This window comes from Platalea leucorodia (assembly GCF_965183815.1).
Source record: "Platalea leucorodia genome assembly, chromosome: 5".
Classification (NCBI taxonomy): domain Eukaryota; kingdom Metazoa; phylum Chordata; class Aves; order Pelecaniformes; family Threskiornithidae; genus Platalea; species Platalea leucorodia.
The window spans coordinates 63,630,980-63,654,890 of NC_138827.1; the positions used below are offsets into that span (position 1 = coordinate 63,630,980).

The 23,911-nt window shown below is 41.6% G+C and overlaps 1 protein-coding gene across 1 annotated transcript in view; it reads left to right on the top strand.

Annotated features, from left to right (window-relative positions):
• ERBB4 (erb-b2 receptor tyrosine kinase 4) overlaps positions 1-23,911 on the top strand; it is a gene marked incomplete at both ends in the record, with an annotated part of 639,842 nt that overhangs the window by 432,849 nt on the left and 183,082 nt on the right. Inside the window, 2 exons of the mRNA XM_082312566.1 lie at positions 12,719-12,784; positions 21,195-21,313. Of these exons, the coding sequence (XP_082168692.1) occupies positions 12,719-12,784; positions 21,195-21,313 (185 nt within the window). The remainder of the gene's footprint in view (positions 1-12,718; positions 12,785-21,194; positions 21,314-23,911) is intronic.

The following is a 23,911-nucleotide window of genomic DNA, read 5'->3' on the forward strand; positions in this document are numbered from 1 at the left end:
GAGAAAATCAGCCATATGGATACCTGTACATCCCTTTCAGCATACATAGTGTGTTCTTGTAGTGCGTTTCACAAAAAGTGTAAGCTGATATTTGCATGGGATTTTGTATAAGTGTTAACCTTCGTTCTCCTTTGGGTGTTAGCAATCCGTGTTTGGAGTTGCTGGCAAGGGTTGCAGGTGAATTTGTGTACAGCCATTTGTTGCAGCTACAGAATGAGGTCTGACGGGTAGCCAGCCCATTGATTTAATGTTCAGTAGTGGCCTTGTAATTCTTCACAGAGCACAGTAACTCATTTTTTGTACCAGTAGTCACAATATTAGAAAAGGATCATTTTTACACATAGTGACTTACCTGGAAATTTATATTGGGGTCAAACCATTGGGTATTTAATTCTGAAGTAATTATGTGATAGTTATGAAGAATAGGCGTTCCTCAGATCTTTGCAGTCTCTCCCAAAAGTCCCAACCTTCCACCAGTTCTCAGTTACACTGTGTCTAAATTGTATAAAATGCTACTACACGTGTGCACACCAGTGTTTCCAACTGGACCGTCCAAAACAGACTCTTGTGCAGGACCGGTCCTGCTACCATGAGAAAGCCACACTGGTGAAGTAGGGAGTCCTGGATCAGAGTGGGAGGCAGGGTAGAGTTCTTTCCCACAGTAAAAACACCATCGGTTAGTAAAAAATCAGGAGAGCTGAACACAGTGTAGATATAAGAACATGGAAAGCTTTCCTTTAGACCAGTGGATGCTCCTGTAACAGAAGACAGTTATGTGTAAATAATGACTACGTGTAAATCAAACCCCTAACCCTCAGTACCAAGACACAGGTGAGCTAACTGCGTTTTGTCCAGTTAATCCTGCAGGATATTTTGTGCTTTTGCAAAGCGCAAGGATTTTCCTGTACAGAAGGCCAGAGTAACAGCAGTATATTTATGTATGCTGGCGAAAAGAGGGAAGTGACTAATTCATGCTTAAAGCCAACTTTCAGAATAGCTAGTGTATCATTTCTGGTGTACATCTAAATTGGAAACTACCTACGGAGAAAATGGCATTCCAGAAAGTGTGCGCTGAAGACATTTGTTATTGCAGAGTTTGTTAAATTATAACCTTTCATTGAGGTTATTACTTGAAGTTCAATTAACGTTTTAAATGTATGTTTGGAGACTAGCGAACGGGGCCTCCGCAGACAGGTGGTCTTAGCACAGAATACGTTCCCTGCCGCCAGTGTCACCGTGGCAAAGCCAGGAGGAGAAGCTGTTCTTTTTGATAAAAAGCCACAAATAACTAAACCGTTTTGTGAAAGCTCCTTCCGTGTGGAACACACTTCAAGGGCTTGCAGCATTCCATTTTAGCAGCAGTTACAGTTTCATGGATACCTCAGTTGGAAAGAAAGTTTATATCAGAACTGAATAGCAAGTCCCATAAACAGTTGTTTTTTTTTTTCCCAGTATATGTGGAGGTTGCTTTGCCTACCATTAAGGAATCTTTGGTCAGGACAGAATTTATTTATTTACCTGGAATTGAAAGACAAATGTAGTAACAGAAGAAATTGATTTTAAAGAACAGTTTTTGCCAAGCATATGTAACTGAAGATGGAGGAATACATGAAATCCAGTGATATAAATGAACTTGTTTTGCATTAGTGTGGCAAGCTCAACTGCTTGAAGTTGCCTGTAATATTTTTTCTCAACGCAGAACAGTGTGTTTTGAATAAAGGGAATCAGTTTAGTTTCCTAATAAATACCTTCAGCCAGCATTTTCAGAAGGGATTTGTCAGTTGGCGAATGCCCTTGAAGCAGATTTGAAAGGCAGGCAGACATTGCATTTAATGGAAATACGATGCCTCTAACAGTTGAGTTCACTGAATAAAAAGTAAGTAACAAACACAAGTATACATAGCTAATACGAATAAATGACGCCGTGAGGGACGTAACTCCTTAGGCTGCCAGAGCCTCATCCTGGGGTCTGGCAAGGGAACTGCTACAAAGCTGGGGATCTTTAGGAGTCATGGACACAGAAAGGAGGGCACTGAGAAAGCCAGCATTAACGGTTTCTGAAGAACCTCTGACATGGGCATCTCTTTGCAGTGAAAAATGTATTTTTCAAAAAGATAAACAAAAGATACCCAACCCCAAAACCAACCCCCTCCCTGCCAAAGTGCTGGCCTTGTTTTACTGAGTATCTCCCTCCCTTCTTACAGGGTGAAAGTCACCCACCAAGTGGCACAGTATAACAATGTTACAAAGTGGCACTAGTTCTGTAGCTACAGAATTTAAGTAGTGCTCCACATAATAGCGTGTGACAACTGTTGGTAAATGCTTATCTTTTAATGGCAACCTGTGTGTGTATAATGTATTACTGTGTACCACCTGTTTATAAGCAGATTGGCGTTTAAGCAGTATATTGCACAAGGGAGAGACTTTCAGTTTAAATGAAAGCATCCCTTTCCATTATAAGCAGCTTGCTTTATCACAAACACCAGTGTTTCTTGAAAGTAGGAAATAAACCCCGAATACTCCAAATATTTAAAATAGTCTAATTGAATGGTAATTGACAGATTTGTAGTGAGTGGGTAGGTGGATGGAATTGGTCTTTCACAGCAAGCTCCAGCTGCTCTAGCTAGCTCCCTTTGAAGAGCTGCTTAGGGAAAGAGAAAGAAAGGAAAGACTATAAAATCAGCCGCTTAATTGCATCTACTGGTTCTTGAAGCTGCTGTGTGCCTCCTACTCTTTTGAAGCTGTCTGTTGTTGCATCTGCAAGATGCATGTCCCAGCCGCCAGCTCAGAGTGGGCTTGGTTGGTGCTGCTGTGCAGGGTACGAGGGTAGGTGTATTGCTCGGTGGCAGCGGGTGGGTGAAATGTTGGGACTAGCCACCCGGCATCGTGATGGGCTTCTCCCAACAGACTCTTCTGTTGCTTGCATAAAACACAAAACCGCTCCAAGCCTTTATTGCTATCATATGTGCAGTTTTTTAAGGATTTTGTTACACGTGCCTGTTTTGGCAGAAATTCTTAGTACTGTCACTAAAGTTCCTGTCCTGCTTTTGTGGACAGCCTGGCTAAAGAGCTCTGGCCCCTGGTCTGCTCAAACCCAGGGCTGTTTTGGGGGCTTCTCTCTGATCCCTTCACACCTCAGGCAGGGAAGAGGACAGTGCTGTGGCTTCAAATGAAGCTGAGTGACTAGAAGGGAAGTTTTTGTCTGCTAAGCAACGGACAAAGTGTAGGAGGTAGCAAAGCAAAAAAGAAGAGTGTACTTTATGCTCCTGCAATCCCTCACCCTTTCTGTCCCTGTGTGTAGGATCTCCATATCTCCTTGGGCTAGTATTCAAAGGAGCTTTCAGATCTCAAAATCTTCTTTCTGGTCCTCTTGCAGGAACTCGTAATCTACTTTCAAAACCTCATAAAAAACATCATCAGTGAAGTGTTCTGGCATAGGGGAAATGTTGGGAATATTTGCAGAGTAAGATATTTAATCCAAGGTTTTCAAGTGGTTTTATACAAATCGCTACATATGAAAACAACTTCATACCGAATTCATCGTATTACGCCTACATGATAGTCACAGAATGTCCACGGGATCACCTCTATGCAGATCTCTGATAGCTGAAGATTATCCAGGAAATTGCAGTCTGAAATTTGTTTGTATGATTATTTTCATTGAATATTTGTGGATAGCAAACGCTGAATCTAAATATCAGCGTATATGCCCAAGCCTTGTTTTCCAACACAGAAAGGGCTTCTGTTGTCCAAGTATTGTTTTGTAATAATCAGTTTTGTTTTCAATAGCCAGACATACATTTTGAATAAGCAGTTACATTTGAATAAGCATATTGGGCTACTTATCCAAAGTTTGTCTAAAACTGGACTCCACATTTCAGGGGAATGGGGAGTTCCTTTCTAGTATTTCCATCTCATTGAGTCGGAAGTTGGTTAAAACATTAGCCCACCTAACTGCACCCAGCCAGACTCGAGGAATATTACATGGCATCAAGAAAAAGTAAAATGAATTTTAAAAGCCACTTCAATTTTGACTTCTCATTTCCTTTCTTTGAGGTTATTACTTTGTTTAAAAAATGAAAACTGTATGCCCCTCTGTTCGAACTTTATTACTGCTTTGGCAGCATTACAGGAACATTATTACAGGACGTTATTTTGACTTATGTGGTATTGACTGACTTGATCTGTTTGAGGGGTGGAGGAGTTGATATTAAGCAAGCACAGAACACCCTCAGCTTTGGCACTTACTTTTCAGTGTGTCTTTGAGTTTGTTCAGAACCTCCTTTGAAAATCTCCTCTAACAGTGCAGATTTCTCACCCAGTGTTACACATTGTGTCCAGAAAAGAAACCTGTATCTGCATCCTTCAGTTCTCAGCCAAGATTTTGCATTGGGCAGTAAGTCTGCTGCTGCACCGGAGGACAGACACCTGGCTTAAGATTCATTACAGGCACTGACACGGGTGCACATCTGATTGCTGTGTTCAGTTGGAGTCGCTGCTGCTTGGCTTGTTTGTGTTTTTTAATTTCATGCATTGTCACACCACAAACAGAAGCACCTGTTGCTGTGAGCCAGAATAAAAAGCACCTGGGCTGAGACCTAATGGGCAGTATCCTAGGGCAAGGAAGGGTGTGGGTATTGTGGTGTTAGGTATCACAATGGCTGCTTCTTAGATGTGAAATTCATGCACCTCAGGACACCCCCATGCAGAGGAGGGAGCCCATTAAAATAATACCTGCCAGGGGCAAACCGGGGGAAATGCTGAAATTAATACAAAGGCACAGAAGATGTTGGCTTTGTATGGTCTCTGTCTGCTGGGAATTTGCAGTGCTTACCTGCCTGCTGCCTCCCCCTTACAGACATGTCTTCGGCTCATGCTCAATTGTCCTCAAGAGGAAGGACTTTTCTCCCCTTTCTCCCCTTGTACAAAATACATGAGCAGCCAGGACGTGAGAGAGCAGGTTTCTGTTTCTTACCTTGCCTGAAGGCATTCAATCCCATACCTCCTATCTCCCACCTCCTAGTGGAAACTGCCCAAGGTTGGTCTGAGTTAAGGCCTTTCCTACTCCTCCTGTTGATATTTTGAGTCTTCAGTAATCATCAGGTAAGATACAGAAATAGTCCTGGGGGCATGGACTGATCCTTAGGTGTACTTCTTCCCCTGTGATCATAACCACTGAGCTGTGGGGCAAGAAGCCAAGAATGGTTGTGTGCTGTGTCCAGCTCGCTCCCTTCAAGGCCAGTTAGCTCCCCGCATTGTTGGGAGGGATGGGTGCCTGCTCTGTGCTCTCCCCTTACAAAGAACAGCCTGTAGACTGTTTCTGGGTTTGCTGCCCTGGAAGGCGAGAGTCTTCATCACAGTAACCAACGGAGAAAGTGGGATGCATAACCCCCACATCCTAGGTGAGTGTTAACACCTACAGATGGCGGAACATCACCCTCTCCTCCTGCACAGAGGAAAGGGAAAATAAGAGCTACCCCTGTGTTTTGAAGGGGTCCAAGGTTGTTGGTCTGTGTGCTTTGAGGATGACCCATATAAGGGAGGGTGTTTTATTTCTACCCCAGTGTAGACCCCCATTAGACAGAGACCAAGCTGCTTTGCTGTTCAGGAACAGAGGTCCTGCAGCAAGTGTGTGAGGATGGGCAGTTATCTGTCGCTTACTGGAGGGGAATATATTTCTTTAACAATAATGATTACAAGGAAAGATTCCTGAGGGCTTGTTGTTCTTGATGAGCCTGTCAAGCGGGAGGTATGACTTGGCCTAGCCTTTTAGGCTTCTGGCTGTGTCTCCCCATTTGCTCAGGATTCCCCCCCCCCGTGTGTGTGTGTTTGGTGCTGTTTGGAACTAATTCACCACCACAGTGGGGGGAATTCACTTACATTGCTCTGTGCTAACAGCTATAAGCAGTGTTAATTAATAGCTCCTAATTGCTTAATCAGTGTAAAGTTTTAGACTATGTCATATGTGAAGGTTTTTATTATGTGTGGATGACTAAAGCCCCAATTAATGCATCGAGTCATACAGCCTTACCAGTGCTGTCTGTTCCAGGCAGAGAAAAATAGCCGGTGTCTTCATTACCCCCCTCAGGTTCCTTTCTGTAGTCGTTACTGTGGCCTGAAGACATTTTTCTGTAGCAGCTGAAGTAACGTTACAGTGAGCTTCCTATCGGCTCAGAGCTGTCAGCGATAGATATGAATCCACCGTCCTGAACAGTTTGGTGCTGCTGACATGCTCTTCTTGACTTTCCATTTATTCCTTTACCTCTGGTGGCCAATCTCTCTTAAAATCAAAACTGTCTGCCACCAGCATATCTAGCGATACTCTGTAATTTCGCAGTTCTCAACAGATCCCGGGTCCCTGTGCGCATGCGAAGGTTGTCTCCATCACACATTACTCAAGAAAATGCGTCCCCCTTTGGTATTCAGTTTTTGTTTTCTTCGGTGCTGGTTCAATTTTATCTCTGCTCCGTCTCACCGCTCTCCCTCGCGCTGTCCCCCTATCTCTCCCTGTGCCTGTCTTTCAGGGCATATCTCTTGGATTGTTTTCATTTCCCAGACCTATTTCCCATGCCAGTTTCTTTCCAGCTGCCTGTGCCTGAGTACCTCTCCATTTGTGTGCGTCTTTCTTCTTATCTACTGAGGAAGATGAGGGGAAGATAGAGGCGTTGAATGGCAAAGTTGGAAGTCCCTGTTGGAAGCGGTCGTTAGAGGGAGTTTGCTTTCACCATTATTGAGCCCCAGTGGTCCCCGTACGCTGGATGCACGCGCACCTGGCAGTCAGGGGGTGGGCGCTAGAAAACTTTGACTTATGGGTGGTGGTAGCATCCACAAAAGGTGCTGTGCTTTTCCACAGTGTTAAGTATTCATCATTGATGAACACTGTGCAAGTTTTCACTGTAAAGGGATCCCGTTAATATTTGTGCAGGGTGCCTCTATTGGGCATGGAGACTATGGGGTAGAAGCAACAATACAGATGAGAGACAGAAAGGTCAGTTGAAGTGCTGCCATTTACCACAATAAAAGTAACAATATTAGTGCAGGTACACCTCCTTAAAGAAAAGCCTGAATTTTATGGGACTAAACCCATGTTGGAAAACTATTTGAAGTGAACTCATCTGACATCAGTGAAAGCAACATAGTTTGATAGCCGCAGAGGAATTGACCCTTGGATTACTGTATCCCATAACGCTTCTACAGAGAGGAAGAGAAAATGAGCACTAGATATGTCTATAAGACACTTTCTTCTTTTACAGAAAGTTTTACTTTCTCTTGCAACTTGTGTCTCTCCTGCCATGAAGAAAGGAAATCCTGAAAAGTGTGAGTCTCTGTTAGGTAATTAACTTTGAAATCAATAGAAGAGATCTGAAGGCTAGCACAGGGCTGGTAGAAAATGCAAAATGATTTTTGCTTAACAAAGAAGTGTGACTGAGTGACTGAATGTGTGACAATAGGAATAGTCAGACAAGGACACGGAAAGCATTACAGCCTTATAAAGGCAGAACAATCCATCACAACAATAGTATCTTTAATTCTCATTAATGCTGTGCTGCAGTGTTTGAATTATATTTTGATTTTGTTATCTCTTCATACGTAAATCTAAGGAGTTTTAGCTGCCTAGAAGAACAGCACGCAAATGTATTTAAGTGTACTGTCCCATCTAAGGAATGAAAAGAAGAGACTGGGACTCTTGCCACAGAGTATACCTGGAACGTCTTGGATCTTAGGGCTAGTTATGTCTAGAAACATCTATATGGCATCTCTAGCATTTTTGCAAAGGTGAATTTTTTAGGTGAAGGATGAGTTTATAAGTAGCTTACAGAAGCTAATAAATGATTTATTGATGTTTTGATAGTTAATCAATTATGTTAGACTGTTAGATAAGTAAAGAGGCTGCTTATAACCATAGCTTGTAAACATCAAAGCCACTTTATTTTGGCTGTGTTTATTCACACTTCAGTATTAGTGTGTTGCAGATATGCTAACATTTATTAATGATTTATTAACTTAGTAGAAACCATCTGTAAATGCAAGCTTTGTGCAAAGTGAGACCATTTCTTCTCTTATTTTTGCTTTCCTCCTACTGAGAGAGGTCTGCTTGAGGCAGTTGGCATAGCTGATGGGGAAGAAGCAGCGTTTCTTTTCTGTATTACACTGAGCTTAGAGCTAAGACGAGGACTTCATTTTTCTTGTCTTGTCAGTAACTTAATCCTTCGTGGTGTTACTGTTCCTGAAATAATAAAGTCAGTCTGGAGCCAAAGGAAAGCCCTTCTCAATTCTCAGGAAAGCACAAGGAGGAAGTAACCTTGGTCTTTCCCAAGCTAGTGAGCAAATGTTTTCTGCTGGTGACTTTCCCTGGCTGGGAGAGCAGTAGCATCTCCCGCAAATAAAAACTCTCTCTTGGAAGTTACAACAATGATACTCTGCACCAGAGTCCATAATGAAGATTGGTTGTGGTAGTATTGGGTAAGAAAAGACAAGCCCAGGAGATGAGCCATTGGTTTTTTTGCGTGGAATTTGCCAAAGCAAAATTCATTCTCATGTTCCAATGGGAATCTGCCCTTTCTAAATTTAGATTTCATACCAAACCGGTAAATATTATGTAAGCCTCCTTTTAACTCCATCCATCCTCCTCTGCAGTCTAGTGAATAAAATGTCATCATGTATGCAAAACAATGCTACCATTCAGGAGCAGAAGTGTACTCCAGCATCACATCTGTAACGAGGCAGGAGATTTTTCCAGGTTCTTCCCCTCCATATCTCATTTAGAAAAGAAAAAAAAGCTTTTTTCTTATGTGCCTTCACTAATGTGCAAGAATTAAGTGAATGGGCAAGCTAGTGCTTACAAGGTAGAGCCCTGCAGAAATTTTTTTTTTTTTTGGCCAAATTCCAGCTAATTCTTGAATCGCTGATTGTAATAAGAACATATATGATGAGTTGTTACAGATGGGCTGTTTCACTGCGGCTGAGTGTTCCTAGGTCCCACTGATTGCCACCAGGACTTTAGGACACTCAGCATCTTCTGATGTCAAGAACCAGTGGAGGAAATCCTAGGAAGGAGTTCTACCTTTTTACTCTCTGCTGCATCAAAACAAAAGGAAGAACATTTCTGCAGTTTCATGGTTTGCTAATTCTTCATTAGTTGTTTCTTTTAGCCCTTACTACTGTATGTTGGAGGGTTTTACAATATTTTAGAGACACAAGGAATAACAGGAATAATTTATTTTATGCCAAGAATTGTCTGATAAATTTTTCTCAAATCTGTTGGCTCACTACAGTCTAAAAATCCTAAGAAATATATACAGAAAGATCTGTGAGAAGTAGTATAATTAGTTCAAGGACCTTGTCAGTCTTAGGGCCAATAGATTTATTATCATTTAAGCCTGACATACAGATCTAATCGTGAGACCCATTCCTCACATGAATGCTCCTTATGCTCCTGGCTACTTGTGTTGACTTCCATGGGACTGTTTTTGTGTTAGATTTACCGAGCTGATCTTTAATGGGTAGCAATCTGTCCTTATTACAGTGGGGAAAAACAGGTGAAATGCTGAGTTACGTGAAGGCAGAATCTGGACCAGTTCATACTGTGAGCAAAGAAAGTTATTTTTCTTTTTAAACAAACAAACCAATATAGGCACACTATTTGGAGGGAGTTTGTTTTTTGTTTGTAATTCTCAGTGTATTTGACCTTCAAAAGGACATGTAACAATGCAATTCAGAGGTGTGCTGCCTACAAGCTCAGCTCCTTGTTGTGTCTGTACAGCTGAGAAAAGTGAAAACAAGCAAACAGATACTTTGAGTTCCCAATGAGGAAAAAGAAAACTGGCAGCCTTTTCTTGCTGAGATATTGTTAAATATCTCTATTTAAATGCAAATGATCATCTGACACTGCCAAACAAAGTAATGTACCAGGAAGCAGGCGTGCAAGTTAAAAACATTTTTTAAATGGTTTTTGAAGATGTTGGATCACTTTTATTTCCAGGAGGAGTAGAGTTGGCTGAATACGTTTTTGGTTGTATATCAAGGGTCAGCTCAGCACCTAGGAGTTTCAAATATGAAGATTCTTATTTTAAGTGTAGCTTTTGCAGAAGTGAGGGCGGCCTCTCTAGTTAGAGATCACTTGGAGGGGTGCTTGAAGTTTCTTCTGTGTTATCTCACTGCACGTACTTCACTGGAAAGCCCAGTGCATACAATATGTTTTGGAAGGGGGTAGAATCCAGGGACAGAAAGAGGAAGAAACAGCCAAGCTGGTGCCTTGTTCTGCCTCAGGAATATGTGGTTACAAGTGATTTGTGTAGTGCTTTATACTGCATCTAGGTGCAAGATTTCTGACTTTCACCCTAAACTCCAGACCCCTTAAGCTAGACAGGCGTGAGATTTGACCGCAAGGAAGGATTGGGCATAAAACAGAGTCTTGCAAGAGGAGGCTCTGTTGCCCGTGGATTGTGATTCCTCCCTGGCAGCCCCCAGCAGGGATGCTCCTGCTCAGGTGAGGACCAAGCAAAGCAAGTGGTGAAAAGGTTATTTGAATGTGCATCCAGGGCCTTACCCTTTCTCCTTCCCACTTCTTCTGTTGGTCAGGGATAGCCAGTTTATAAAACCTACTTCCTGGGGATCATTTTTATTCAGTTGGGTGAGCACCAAAGCCAGACAAAGCAACTGTATCTTACCGAGTCTCCCCCATTAAAATTCTTCCTTTAATTTGCTGTTTACCTCACCTTCTTTTTAAACTTCCATTCTTGTAAATCAATATGGATGTATTTGCTTTGTGCACAGGGTTCCAGTAGTCTCTTAATAATCATAATAATCGTTATTACTGATTAAAGTTGCATTATTCATGCCAGATGGAGTCCCCTCCCTGTCAGCCAGAATGAGTTTGCATTGTGTAGTTATAGTACATTTGTGATCTAAATAAACAGATGGCAGAATGTGACAGCAAATTATGTGCTGGTGATGTCAGCAGCAACGTTTCCCAAGTATAATTGCTTTAAATGAACATGAATGCAGCAAGGAGTTGGTAGTTTTAACAAGGTAGTTGGCATACAGTGTGGTAATTACCATACAACATCATCAATAGCACCATGAAGGCTGTGTGAGTGCTGAGGGAAGAACACTAGCTTTGAAAAAGTAGCAACAGAAAGTCCGACTTTACACAACTATCACAGTGGGTTTGCTCAACTCTATAACGTCTTGTAGGTATAAGCACACTGCTAGCAGAAGAACAGTGTTTTCTTTTGGGGTGATCCAACCTTTGCTGAGAGACATTTTGCATTTTCTCCCATGCAATCTCCCATCAGGGCATGTGGGAAGTATTTGATTTAGTGTAATGGAGAAATGTTAACAGCAGCTGCTGTGAATACAGGATTGAAAGGTAAGCTTCTGGATCAGGTTCAAAGGGGAAATTCGCTTAATAGAATCTCAGCAGTATTCAGTGATGAATAAAAGTTTAATCAAAGACGAGGTTAGGTTCCTGTGGTCAAAAGAGCTACGATAAGGACTGCGCATGGTCTTCAACAATGCTTATGTTGGGTTTCTCAGTTCAGCCCTTCAGCTCTGGCTGGGTGTAAAGGGCTTGGCTGCCTACACCTCAGGCACTGCCACGCGAGGGTTTTAGCAGCTGGGGCTCAGGGTGCAGTAAGGCAGGCTCTCCGTGTGTGCTCGGGGCGCATTCAGCATTCAGGAGGCAGAAACGCTAAGAGCAGGAGTGTAACTGAGCTCTGGCCACGTCTGGATGGGAGCTGCGGAATGAGGTCTCCATTCACTTGCAGTCAGGACTGGTGCGGGACTGTCCAAGTATTTTCTCAAATAACGTAAGATGCAGCCAGAGGAGAATGTACCATTTCTTCTGTCTGCTTTCCATTTCCTCGCACAGTAGTCAGCATTTAGCCATGAAATGGAAATGTGAACTTAACTCCCTCTTCAGTCCAAGTGGGTTTCAGTCACTAGTTACTAGGTAGTTTATAAACGCTACCATTGCTAACTCTTCCTCCTCCATCTGTATTTTACAATGAAAGCACCTACGGTTCCTTTTCTTGAGGGACTAAACTTGTCAGCATGTGGAAGGGCAATGCAGAGCATCACCTCTAGGTTCTGAAGAAACATGAGGTTCCTTCAGAAGCACAACCACAGGCAACTAGAGGACCAGCAGCCAGAAAAGGACAGGTCCTGTGAGCTTAGCTGTCACTGGGGTTAAGTGGTTGCACAGAGCACGTTTCCTTTACCATGATATTGGACATGAAGACTATGCAAATGTTTGGGGGTGAGGGGTGGCTTTTAATCGAAGGCATTGAGTGTATCGCCCCATTGTTCAGATGAGAGAGAGCAAGAGCAAATCCTCTCTAGCACAGCCATCTCCTGTGAAGGAATGAGTGGGTCTTACATAGGACATAGAGAGCAATAATAATAGCACTCAGTGATGAAATTGTCCCTCAGTCCTCCGGACTTGTTCATCTTTTGTTTTAAAATGTCCCAGTCATTACACATAGCAGAGAGGTATGTAGGCTATAAAGCACTTAGTTAAGTAGCCATATTTCATACATGTTTGACACCAATTCTGGCTATTTATCTGAGCCTTTTTTACAGGCACTCTTTCAACCTTGGTAAAGCATAAAAAACTTCCAAAGACAAGATGGACCCTCCTCTTCAGCAGTTGCTGGATGTTGAAGAAACGAAAGGAAGCCACATTTCTAATCTGTCTCTCTTTCTGTCTCTCCTGCAGGTGGCCGATGCCACAAGTCCTGTACAGGCCGATGCTGGGGACCCACAGAGAATCACTGCCAGACCTGTAAGTATGCAAGACTCTGAGAAACAAAGGACTGAAAAATGATGTAATGGGGATCCTACTTTTTTTTAATTGCAAAGGGATACTATAAATTCTGGTTTTGGTATAATTCTAAAATATTTGAATTTTTTTTCCATATGTTTGTACCGATGGATGATCTGCTTTTATTCCACCCATGTGAATTTATGTTTTTCTTTCCTCCCTTGTGCTTTCTAAAAATGCTTAAGTTAACTTGAATTTTCTTTTCACTTCTTGGCGGCAACATGGAGCGTGGCTCCTGAGAATATTGATGGTTATTTTGGAGTACACTGAAATGAATACTGCAGGAACGGAAAGAACTACAAGGCAGATTTGGAAATCTTCAGTGACGGCCTGACACTGCAAGGTTCCTAATGCCAAAATACTCTGTTAATTTCAATGAGAGCCTGGGAATATTAGTTATCTTGCAGAATTGTTCTCTTTATAATAACTTCAGAATGTATTTGAGTTGTACTGAAAGAGAGAATAAAAGTTTTTTTGTGAAGGAAGTAGTAAGTGAAGGGTTGTTCACAATGTCTGTCTGTCCTCTTGAATCTAGAGAGCATTAAAATGAATAGAAAAGAACTAGACTGAGAGAGTTTCTTCCTTGTGTGCTTTCAGCTCCTTCAGATAGGCACTGAAGAGCTAGAGGTGCAGTCACAATATTAGCAAATATAAAAGAGGAGAAAATTGAGAGCTGTCTTTTCCTACAAGTTCCACCCACCCCCACTCCCTGCCCCCCCCCCCCGCCATGGGAATAGAGCTATCCTTTACATTTCCTTTCTTTGAAATTTAGGAGGGTGGAAATTGGTTGTGTTTACTGGAGTCACTCTTCCTAGGAAATGAAAGGTTGCTGATATCTCCCCCAGAGAGCACTGCTCTAGCTTGTGGTTGTTTCCTTGGCTGAGTTGTAGATAGGAGGAAGGGATTGTGACAAATTAACCGCTATCAAGCGAGCACACCAACCTACTCTCTCAAGTGATGATAGCCCAATGTCATCTGCCTTTTTTGTTGGAAATATTAGGAACAGTGCAACTATGCCTTTTTTTTTTTTTTTTTTTTTGACTACTTGGAGCAAGAGATAAGAGGAAATTAGAAATGGCAGACAGCTTGACATGAACGTTTTACGAGTGAGCACGAGCAGGAAATCCAAGCTAACCTCCTGTCCGTGGCAAAGCGAGGGGCACAGACAACAGAGCTGCGTGCTGGCAGAGGCTCTGCCACCCTTCGGGGCGCTGCTTTTCTTTCAGGAGCATCAACTGATGTTCCTGGCAAAGCTGATGACAGTTACAGCTCTGCTAGAGTTAACATGTTCTTATATTACTGTTTCATATTGAGCTTTATCTGCAGGTGTGATTAAAAATGCTTTAGGACAGGTTGTAGGGATAGCTGTGTAACGAACCAGGTACAGTGAGGCTAAGCAGATTCTTCTTTGTCTGAATCAAGCTAGTACATCTCCTTCCTTTGCTGGGTGTCTTTATGAAAGCCCCAAAGAAGTCAGTGTTCAGAAAGCTTCCTTACATCAAGGTTACGTGCTGAAGTAGATAATGGCAAGGGACTTAAACCGTAGCTGACCAAATTACTTTGTATCATGGTTAGAATTAATTAATGCTCATTCTTTGTCCTAATGAGAGGTCTGTTTGTCTGTTAAAACCAGTAATTCTGTAAGAACCTGGGTAATTCATCCAAACTTGAGTAGACTTATTCAGGCCTTAAGTGGTTAGCTTATCCAAGAATACTGTAAAACATTGACAGTTACTTTATATAAGGACGATATTATCCTGGCTCAGGCCTTGGCTCTGCCAAGCAGAAGCTCCAGCCTCATGGGAAGTTGGAAAGTCCATCTGGACTCTGTGTGGCTGCAGAAGTCCACGTGGCAGGATCAGCTCCCATGGTCTCAACCTCTACAAAGCAGTGCTTTCAGATAAGTGAACCGATTTGGTGGATTAATGTAGTAATACCAGAGAGAGAAAAACTTATCTGTAGTATTGTGAAGCCAGAAGCTTAGCAGAGCTGCATGGTAGGTTTGCTCCAGGAGTGACAGCTATCTCTGTCTTCACAGTGACTGCCCTCTCAAATCCAAACAGTGGGGACAGGCTACACAACCATGGATTTAAAATAATAAACTATGAAGAGACATATGCCATCTAAGTTCCAGGGAGATACACAGATCACATATTTCTAATTTGAAATAGCTACTCTACAGCCTTTTACCTTCAAGCATACACTGCAGCCTCTGATTGTCAGGGACAGGAGTTAGTTTTATATCGTATACTTTCTCCTTGCCTCCCTGACCTCGCTGCACCTTGGGTAAACAGCAGGATTTGAGGAAAAGACGGAATATTAGGCTGGCAACAGGCATTTCTTCATTGCACTTTCTCAAAGTGTGGTTTTCTGCAAACTGTTTGAAGCCAAGAATATGAGTAGGGACTGCAAACATAAAAATGCAAGTGGTGCTGTGCTTTTGCTGCCTTCATTTCTGACTTTAAAAAACATGCCTGGCTTTCAAGCTCGTAAATGTTATTCTTAGATACAAGCCGGAGATAGGATGAATGGTATCGCAAACATAGCGTATACCTTAACCTGGTCACCTTGGGGATGTGCGTCTTTCAAACGCATGTAGGAAAACACTTCAGCAGTACTACATCCCAGTGTCAAACTATTTTGTTCCTAGAAACAACTCAGAGGCACGTCTGCATTTTAATAATTTCATTTTTTTTAATGGAGTCACTGAAGCAAAAAATTCTAATAAGCCCCCCTCCCAAGATAAGATTTAAATTATTTTGCTAGGAAAGGATAAAAAAATGAAAGATCTTAATCCGTGTCTTTCATTTCAAATTACATAGGGAAAAAAATCAAAATCCTTTTGTTTTTTGCATGAATATCATCTACCTAGCTGCTTCTTATGTTGCCTTCCAGCAATGTCTCTCTGTACTTCTATCTGAAACACCACCTGCATCTAACTCTGTTCTAATGTCTCTCTAAATGTGACAAGAAAATTTACGTATTTAAGAAGACAATTAATAGGAAATTTAAAATAAGCTGTTCTATTAGGAGGTAGAGAAGATGTAATTTCAGGGTACTGTTTTATGCAATTAACAATCCATTTTTCTTTTATAATTAAAATATTAGTAAATATTAATATTGAACATCTGAAAGCTAGATGGTATTCTTTGTTTCAGTGTCAGGAAAGGCTAATATGGAAATACTTTTAAAAAAGAATCTATTTTGTATAGAATATAAATAACTTTAAAATACCATAAGAACAAATGCTTTTGGAAGTTACTAATCAAATTTGAAAATCTATGTTTAGGCTGTTACTATTTTTGCTGTTGATATCTATTAAGAGTTTGGGGTTTTTTTACTTTTCATATGAAAAGAAATTGAAACTTTTACAAATTGAATACATTATTTTATTAAAATGACGGATTATGCACTTTGTCCTAGAGGAATGTAACTGAAGCAAAAGAGAAAAATCTAAATTAAAATATAGTCCCAACTAAGGGAATGCAAAAAAGGCAAATAGCCTTTAAATCAAACACAAAACATAAATATTCAGCAAATGTAAAATGCTCCATGACTGTGTATGCATACAGGAGTTTGGCCTGAGCATAATTGTATTTATACAGTCTTTGTGCAGCTGGTGTTGCTGAAAGAAAGAAGGTGCCGATGCAATAAGTACCCAATTAGAGCAGCAAAAGGCAAGCGGGAGCCTGGTGGGGAGACAGAAAGAGCTGAACCAGCAGCTGAGATCAATCAGGGTAACCCAGCATTTTTGCTTGGAGCCAGCATCTTTAATTAAAATCCTTGTATTTCTTTAATAACTTTGCATGTTCATAAGACTTTTTCATTGATTTCGGTTACTTCCCATTTTTTCCTTCATAGATTTATAGTGCCCTGGCATAATTAAAGATTAAGGGAAACAATAAGAGAGACTGATTAATTGCACACATATATGAAGTGCCCATTCCACCCCATCCCGAACAGAGCTTATTGCTATATCGCAGTGAAATACTAGTAGAGATTGACAGTCAGTGTTCTGCACTCCCCCAGAAACCTGTCCCAGCACATGGCACATTTTTTCAAGACCTTGGTGTTTGCCCCTGTCCTTGGCTGTCCTGGCCCCAACTGTGACAGTTCTGTGCAGCCGAATGCTCAGATTTCTTAGGATCCCACAAAGGGTCAGTAGGCATCAGGGCAGGTAGTTGTGCTGACCCTCAAAAGTCTGGTTCAAAACTTGGGGCCTCAGCTGTGATTGGTCAAGTGTCTCTTCACAGTTACGTTGGGTGAAGAAATGAGTATCTGGCACCTAAAATTCTTCTGGGGTGCCAGCCCAGCACTCCTGGATCTCACGTGTGTGTCTGGGCTGCAAGAAGGACGTGATGCGAGGGCTCCTGATCACCCCTGTCCACCAGCTCCCCTGTGAACAGTCTCCACACTAGGTAGCAGGAGGAGGAGGTCGATATCGCTCCGCTCTTCTCTCTCAGCTTGCAGCAGGGTTGCTCTGCGTTGATGCTGCCTGTTCGCAGCTGCCCAGTTCCCTACCATCTGTCCCCATTCTCAGCACCGCCTCAGGCCACGTGTCCCCTCTAGGAGCCACCCACCAACATTCATCAGCCTGAACATATAGTTTGATATTTTGGGTAATATTTACCTTTACATTTCACTCTTTTGGATAGGTCTTGAGTCACAGCTATAAAATCATTTGATTGCATTCGGAGGAAAGTTTTGAGGAAAAAGCTTTCTGTCTTTTTAAACGAGTGCAGCTATGTACATTTTCTATAGGGTTACCCCATGATAATGATTGCAGGAAGCTGAACTGTTGTGTTATGTTTATTAGAATCTGAACAATCAGATTGTTTCGGGACTTCAAACAATAGATAGTATTGCCTTGTGTTTGTTTTGCTTTGGGGAAAACCCTTCGTTGCAAACTGTCTTGAATATGAGTCCTTAAAAATATTCAGAGCCCGCTAAGCTCTTTTCTGTCTTGGTGTGTGGAGCCACTGAAGATACCTGACAGGTCCTCCTCAGAGCTGGACCTTCAATAGCAGTTATAATGCAAATACAGCATGCAATGAACCAGAAGAGAGAAATGGTATGTTGTGGCCTTTTCCTAGAATTAAATGTTGGCATTTCTGTTGGCATTGTTTGCTTTCCCAGCAAAATAAACAATTAGGGAAGAATAGTGACAAACCTTTGCTGTTATTGTAAATTTTGCAAACCACTTCATAACTTCGTAGTCTTCAGGAAAACTCAAAATGATCCCTATCCTGAACAGCATGGTAGAGGCCCTCATTGAGCCGGTGCCTAATCGAAAGCAGAATATGCTTTTTGAAGGCATTCTGTTTAAGCATTGTGCTGAAAAGGGGGCCGTATCCCTCCAGGCCAGCCCTGGTGCGGGGGGTGCTCTTGCTTGTTATAAACAGGAAACGTACTCTGGAATAAATTGTTGTAGTCTCTTTAAAATTTAGGGAATTTAAAAAAAAAAATTACCATATCTGTAACTTTATACATTGCACAAGCCTTACTGTGTGGCTCTAGAGGAGGGTGAATAATTTAGATGATTTTGTCCTAGCCTAATAGTGTGAAAACAGCTGAAAAGATGTCAGTAAATTGCTTAAATCCATTGCTGTTGTTGGAGCTCGTTTCCCCACCGCTGTTTAAGCTACACAGCCTAGGGAAGCACTATTATCTGCAGCTCAGCTTGAAAGAAGTGTGTAATCCTGCAAATACAGATCTTGTCTCACTAAAAGTAATAGCTTGTGAGTTGACAAGACGACCGTGCCTTTTCTAAATAAGTCCATGGATGGTCAGTGTGGTTTGTGGGCACGGACACCAGGCATGGGAGAGGCAGGTCCCTCCTCCCCTCGAGGCAGGGGATTCACCTCCTCGGGGCTTGTTTTTGGGGAGGCAGCTGTGGAGGATTCCCAGTACTTCTTGCAGCTGATGGTATGGGGCATGCTGCTGGGCCTTGGCCTTTTTGCCCTTCTAAAAGTCTGCCAGGAAACCTCCTCCATGGGGATACAGTAGTTATATGGTGATGGTGGACATCTTGACCTGCTCCCAACAGCAGCTGGCACTGAGGTAAATTATAATTGAGTTAATTAGGTGGCTCATACTAATTGTCTACACAGAGGAGCTTTACATCAAAACTTCCCAGGTTTAAGCAAAATGTTAAATTACTGCGGAGCAACAGCAAGGAATGCTTTTTAATAGCATCCTGCCGGTGAGTGGCTATGGTGTGGTATCATGTCCTCTTCTCTTTTCCTGTGATAACAGTGTTGATTGTATCTGCCTGAAATTTGGCTCCTAGGCTCTCTGTGTCTAGTGCAATTTAAAAAAAAAAAGAGAGGAAAGAGAGGAAAAGAAAAAAAAGAAATATGATGCTGGTGCACTGTAATTTTTGATAGGTGGGGTGGTGCTGGTGAGGGGAACCCAGACACTGCACCCTCTGCCTGCAGAACCTTCTAGAAGGGGGCACTGAGCATGTGCAGTGGGGAGGGCAGCCATTTTAGTGCCCCCCGCGCTGCTGCCATGAGGAGTGGTTCAGTGCATGGCCTTGGGCCCTGCCCTGCCACTGGCAGCAGTGATGGTGGTGGTGGCAGGGGAGCGGTCATTTTAAAAAGCGAGGTACGCATGGTCATGAATGGTCACTGCGTAAAAGGGAGGCAGAGCATTTGGATCGTGCCCCCTCAGCTTGGGGGTCAACTCTTTGTCTGAGGAGCAACACAGAGGATTTGGGTCATGGGATGGAATGAAATGAATGTCCTCTGCTTCTGTGCCTCTCCACTGATGGCAGAGGGGGAGCCTCTGGCCCATAGGGTCTTCCGTAAAGTCAGGATAAATCTGGGCCTCGTCTCCCTTTGAGGTCAAAGCAGATAGTGCCCGGTCCAGTGCAAATCAAGGCGCTATGGACTAATTTCTGAACTGGGAGAAAACAATACACAGTCACTGATGAAATGAGGTCTTCATTAATTTTCATGAGATGAGACTCTGTCCCTATCAGTTAATGGTGTGGTGGTGGCATACTGCAACATGTGTGTTTTGCTTAACATATGCCACTATTTCATATCTCTGTCCTAATGTTTATGAATACTGTTACTTAAACAAACAAATCCTTTTAATCTGTTTCTCTAGCAGTGTTGACGGCAAGTGCATTTACAGAAATTTCCCTTAAGTCAGATTGCATAAGGCATGAAAGTGTTTTCTGTCTGGGGGTTTGCCTCTGGTATTACTCTAAAAGTGCGTTGCTTTATTCCGTAGATTATCAATGATGACTTCTCTTTGGTTATTTACATTTTTATGTCCTAAATAAATATTGTGTATATCAAGAAGCTTTGGCATTACCGTAAGTATTTCTGGCAAGTAGTAGAGGGAATTTGGATTAGAAAGTACTTATAAAGGAGTTAGCAATACAGCAAATAGGAGAATCGAGCAGAAAGTTGGATGGAATTTTGCATTGTCTGGCTTCTTGAAAAGTGTTTTCCATAAAGAAGTAATCAAATGCTTTTAACAAAATAAATGGTCAGGGTTAATTACACAAGCGTAACATCCCTGCTTTTACCAAAAGACAGCTGACAGCACAGCTTCCTGACATTCTGTAGGCAGTGGTTGGTATAGTCCTGCAGATAATACTGATTTCTTTTTCCATAAAATAAAGATAGAGGGTATAGCCGAATGAGAGGAGGAAGATGTTCCACTTGTTGACCATTCTTTGCACTAGAGAAAGGTACAGTAGTGTGGTACCACTGAAATCACTGCTTTCCAGTTGGTAGAATATAGTTGTTTCCCTGTGAATGAAGGCTGGATTGTGTTGTTTAGAAAAGGTAAGTGGTGTTTCCAAATGTGTTCCCATCTGCAGGTTGTATTCTGTTCTGTTATCTTATTGCCTATTTGTCAAATTCGTTGCCATCAAGAACAGCATTTGGTACCAAGATCGCTGGCCTCACTCTCAATTTCACTCATTTACTCAGTGTTGCTGTTTTTCATGAGGGAAAACTCACATGCAACTGGTGGGCTCTTCTGTTATTTTGTGGTTTTGGTTTTTGGGGTTTTTTGGGGGTTTTTTTTTGGTTTTGTTTTTATCGTATCCTTCCATCAGCTGTTTACAAAACCTAATAATTTGAAAATAATATTCCACCTAAATTTCCAAGGGTAAGAGCAAACACTTTGAAAATTCTTCCTCTGCAGTCCTCGAGCAACATATATGTTCTAAAGAGGGTATTGTGAAGGTATTGTGGAGGATATGAGTGGCCAGTGCCATTGAAGCAATTACCTTAAAACTTGAGGGTTTTTTCAGTATGCTGTTTGGTTTGTTGTTTTCCTCAGTGCGCAGTTGAAGAGCTCTCTCCTTAGTTCTGATTCTGACATGATAATTTTTCTTGCCTCCTCCTAGTAACGAAGACAGTGTGTGCAGAGCAGTGTGATGGACGGTGCTATGGGCCCTACGTCAGCGACTGCTGCCACCGGGAATGTGCTGGAGGCTGTTCCGGACCTAAAGACACTGATTGCTTTGTATGTGTGAGACTTCTCATTTTTTTAGTTCCTGGCAGTCACACTGCAAATTCTCAATGCTTTAATCCATGAAATTCACAATTTTGTCCCTTTTAATGTATTGCATGCACACTCCCAGGTTTAGACTGCAAATTTTAGCATTTAATATTTTTCACATTATATTAACATCACTTATCTACTTAATATTACCCATTAACAGATTTATGAGATTTGTAAATACCAATTGGGAACCATTAATATGTTAATCTCTGTGATTTTTATCTTTTGCTTTTCTAAAATTAACTTTTAGAGGTGATAGGGAATTTTTAGAAGTATTTATCATTGCATTTGAGCATGGCTTTTATTACTGCTCTGTGTGCTTTTTATTTGAAAGTCAAGAATACAATTTAGCTTCTCTGTGAAAGGTGTTCCCTATTACTGCCAGACTTGATTTAAATTCAGCTTTTTTTACTGGGCATGCTTCTTATTGGAGATAGAAGGAAAGTGGTTTCCAAAATACTCAAATGCATGCTACTACGTGTGCTTAAGATTAAAAGAGCAAAAGGCTAACTTTTTCCTTAAAAAATAGACCATCTGAACATACAGGCCTTTAGATAAATTTGCTTGTTTGTAGTGCCTTATTAATAATAGTGTAAGCAGCTTCAGAACCCAGCACTCATCTCAGAAAATGTGTAGCTCATCACACTTGGGTTGTAGAGACAAGATTTGCTAATATTTTCAGGGGAAGCAAACATAGGCCTAAAGAAGCCTAGAACTACAACATGCACAGAGAGGTGGATTTTCAAAGGTACCCAAGTGAATGAAGAAACAAATATCTACGAAGTTGGATAGGCTCCTCTTAAAATCTGCCACATAGGATTGGGAGGAGGGATCTTATGGTATGGAAAACTGCAAATGTTTTGATAGTGTAGGCAAGTGGATCATAATGAACTGGCAAAAATGAATCTTTTCCTGGCTGGACCTGAAACTTGACCACTGTTCAGGTATTGTTTGATAGCATAGGTGGTGTGCTTCAAAAACACCTTCTAAATGCTATCTTGCTGCTGATGAAATGCAGTGATGGCCTGACTTAACTGCTAACAGGTTTTACTAAAGCTGTTCTTTGTGGCTGGGGCTTTGCACAAGTGGATACTGAGCACACATGGTACACCTGATCCAGCGCTCACTGGAAGTTCTGTGTTGGCTTTGGACTAGAGAGATGGGAAAATAACATTCTTTCCCATGTCATGTACAACCTGAATAGGTAAAGGAAAGATGAAAAATGCAGTTATTGTTCCTATATGACTGTTGAGGAACGTCCTCAAAGCTGATGTGTTGAGGTGTGTCCGTTTTCAAAGGTTAAGGACAAGTTATTTGCAGCATAAGTTCTGTAGTACTGCAGCCTGAAAGAAAATGAGTTAGACTTTCTGAATTGTGGCAGTTATGGAAATATGTATGCTAAAAGTCAACTAGCATGTTTGTTCTGATCCAGCAGAGAAGCACCCAAGGCTTTATTCTCATTCACTCCTGGCCCAAGAGCAATGTAAAAGAAATTCAGCAGGGGTCTGGCAATTTCCGGGACTAGTCATTACTTGCTTAGTACACACTAGGTGAAAAGTGTAACCCTTTAGGCTATAGACAACTGTGCTTAGCTTTCAGCTGAGATACAGAACTTTGTTTTTTCCCTGTGTATTTTCGTGTGCTTTCATTCACAAATTAGCAGCATTTAGCACCAAATGCTAGAAGTTTGTATATATTAGCGAAGCAATTACAAATGTATACAAAGCATTATAGTCATAAATTAAAAGTTCCCAGATCTTCTAGATGAGCTTTTCCTGAGAAGTGCCATCTCTCCGAAGGGTATTGGTGTGCTTTACTTTATGAATTTGCTAAACGGTTATGAGAGGATTGTCATGTACTTGATAGAGTACCTCTTAAGTCAACAGCAGATGTAAAAAATGTGTTGAGGAAACAAACCAAATTAGTATTTATTAATAAGCAAAAGTACAGTTCATGAAGCATTACAAATCCTTTAGCATATATGGCAGCTTGCAACAACATCTTGTTTAAATATGGTTTTAATATTTCTCGATAAAATTCATCCATCTTCTTCCATATGCTGCCATACAACCATTTGCATATTCAGTTCTAAAAGCAAAGCAATAATCATCATCTGACATAACTGCAAGCAAACATGCTAAAACAAAGTTTTAGGGATGTTCTTATCCTGCATTCAAAACCAAACTGGATCTAAAACTTGAAATGCACAGGAGGGCCTGGTTGAGTGCCCAATGGAACCAGAAAAGTGACATAACCGTATTGGTAGGGCAGCGTTCCCATCCAGTTCTTAGTAAAGAAGAAACTGACTGTATTTATCTTTGTAATTAAAAAAAAAAAAAAAAAAGGTTCTGTAAGAAACCATCAGTTTTGGTAATAAGCATTTTAAAGAACCAGAAAAGACAGGGTCAGCAGGTTGTCTTCGCTCATGCTCTGTATAGGACAGTGCCTTCATCCTGGAACTCCCTGTTTGTCCCTTTCAGCAGCAGATTTTGTCCTTTTCCCTTGGTTACATTATTAGCCTCTCCCTTCTGCAGTCTTCTGGCATGACAAGTAACCTCC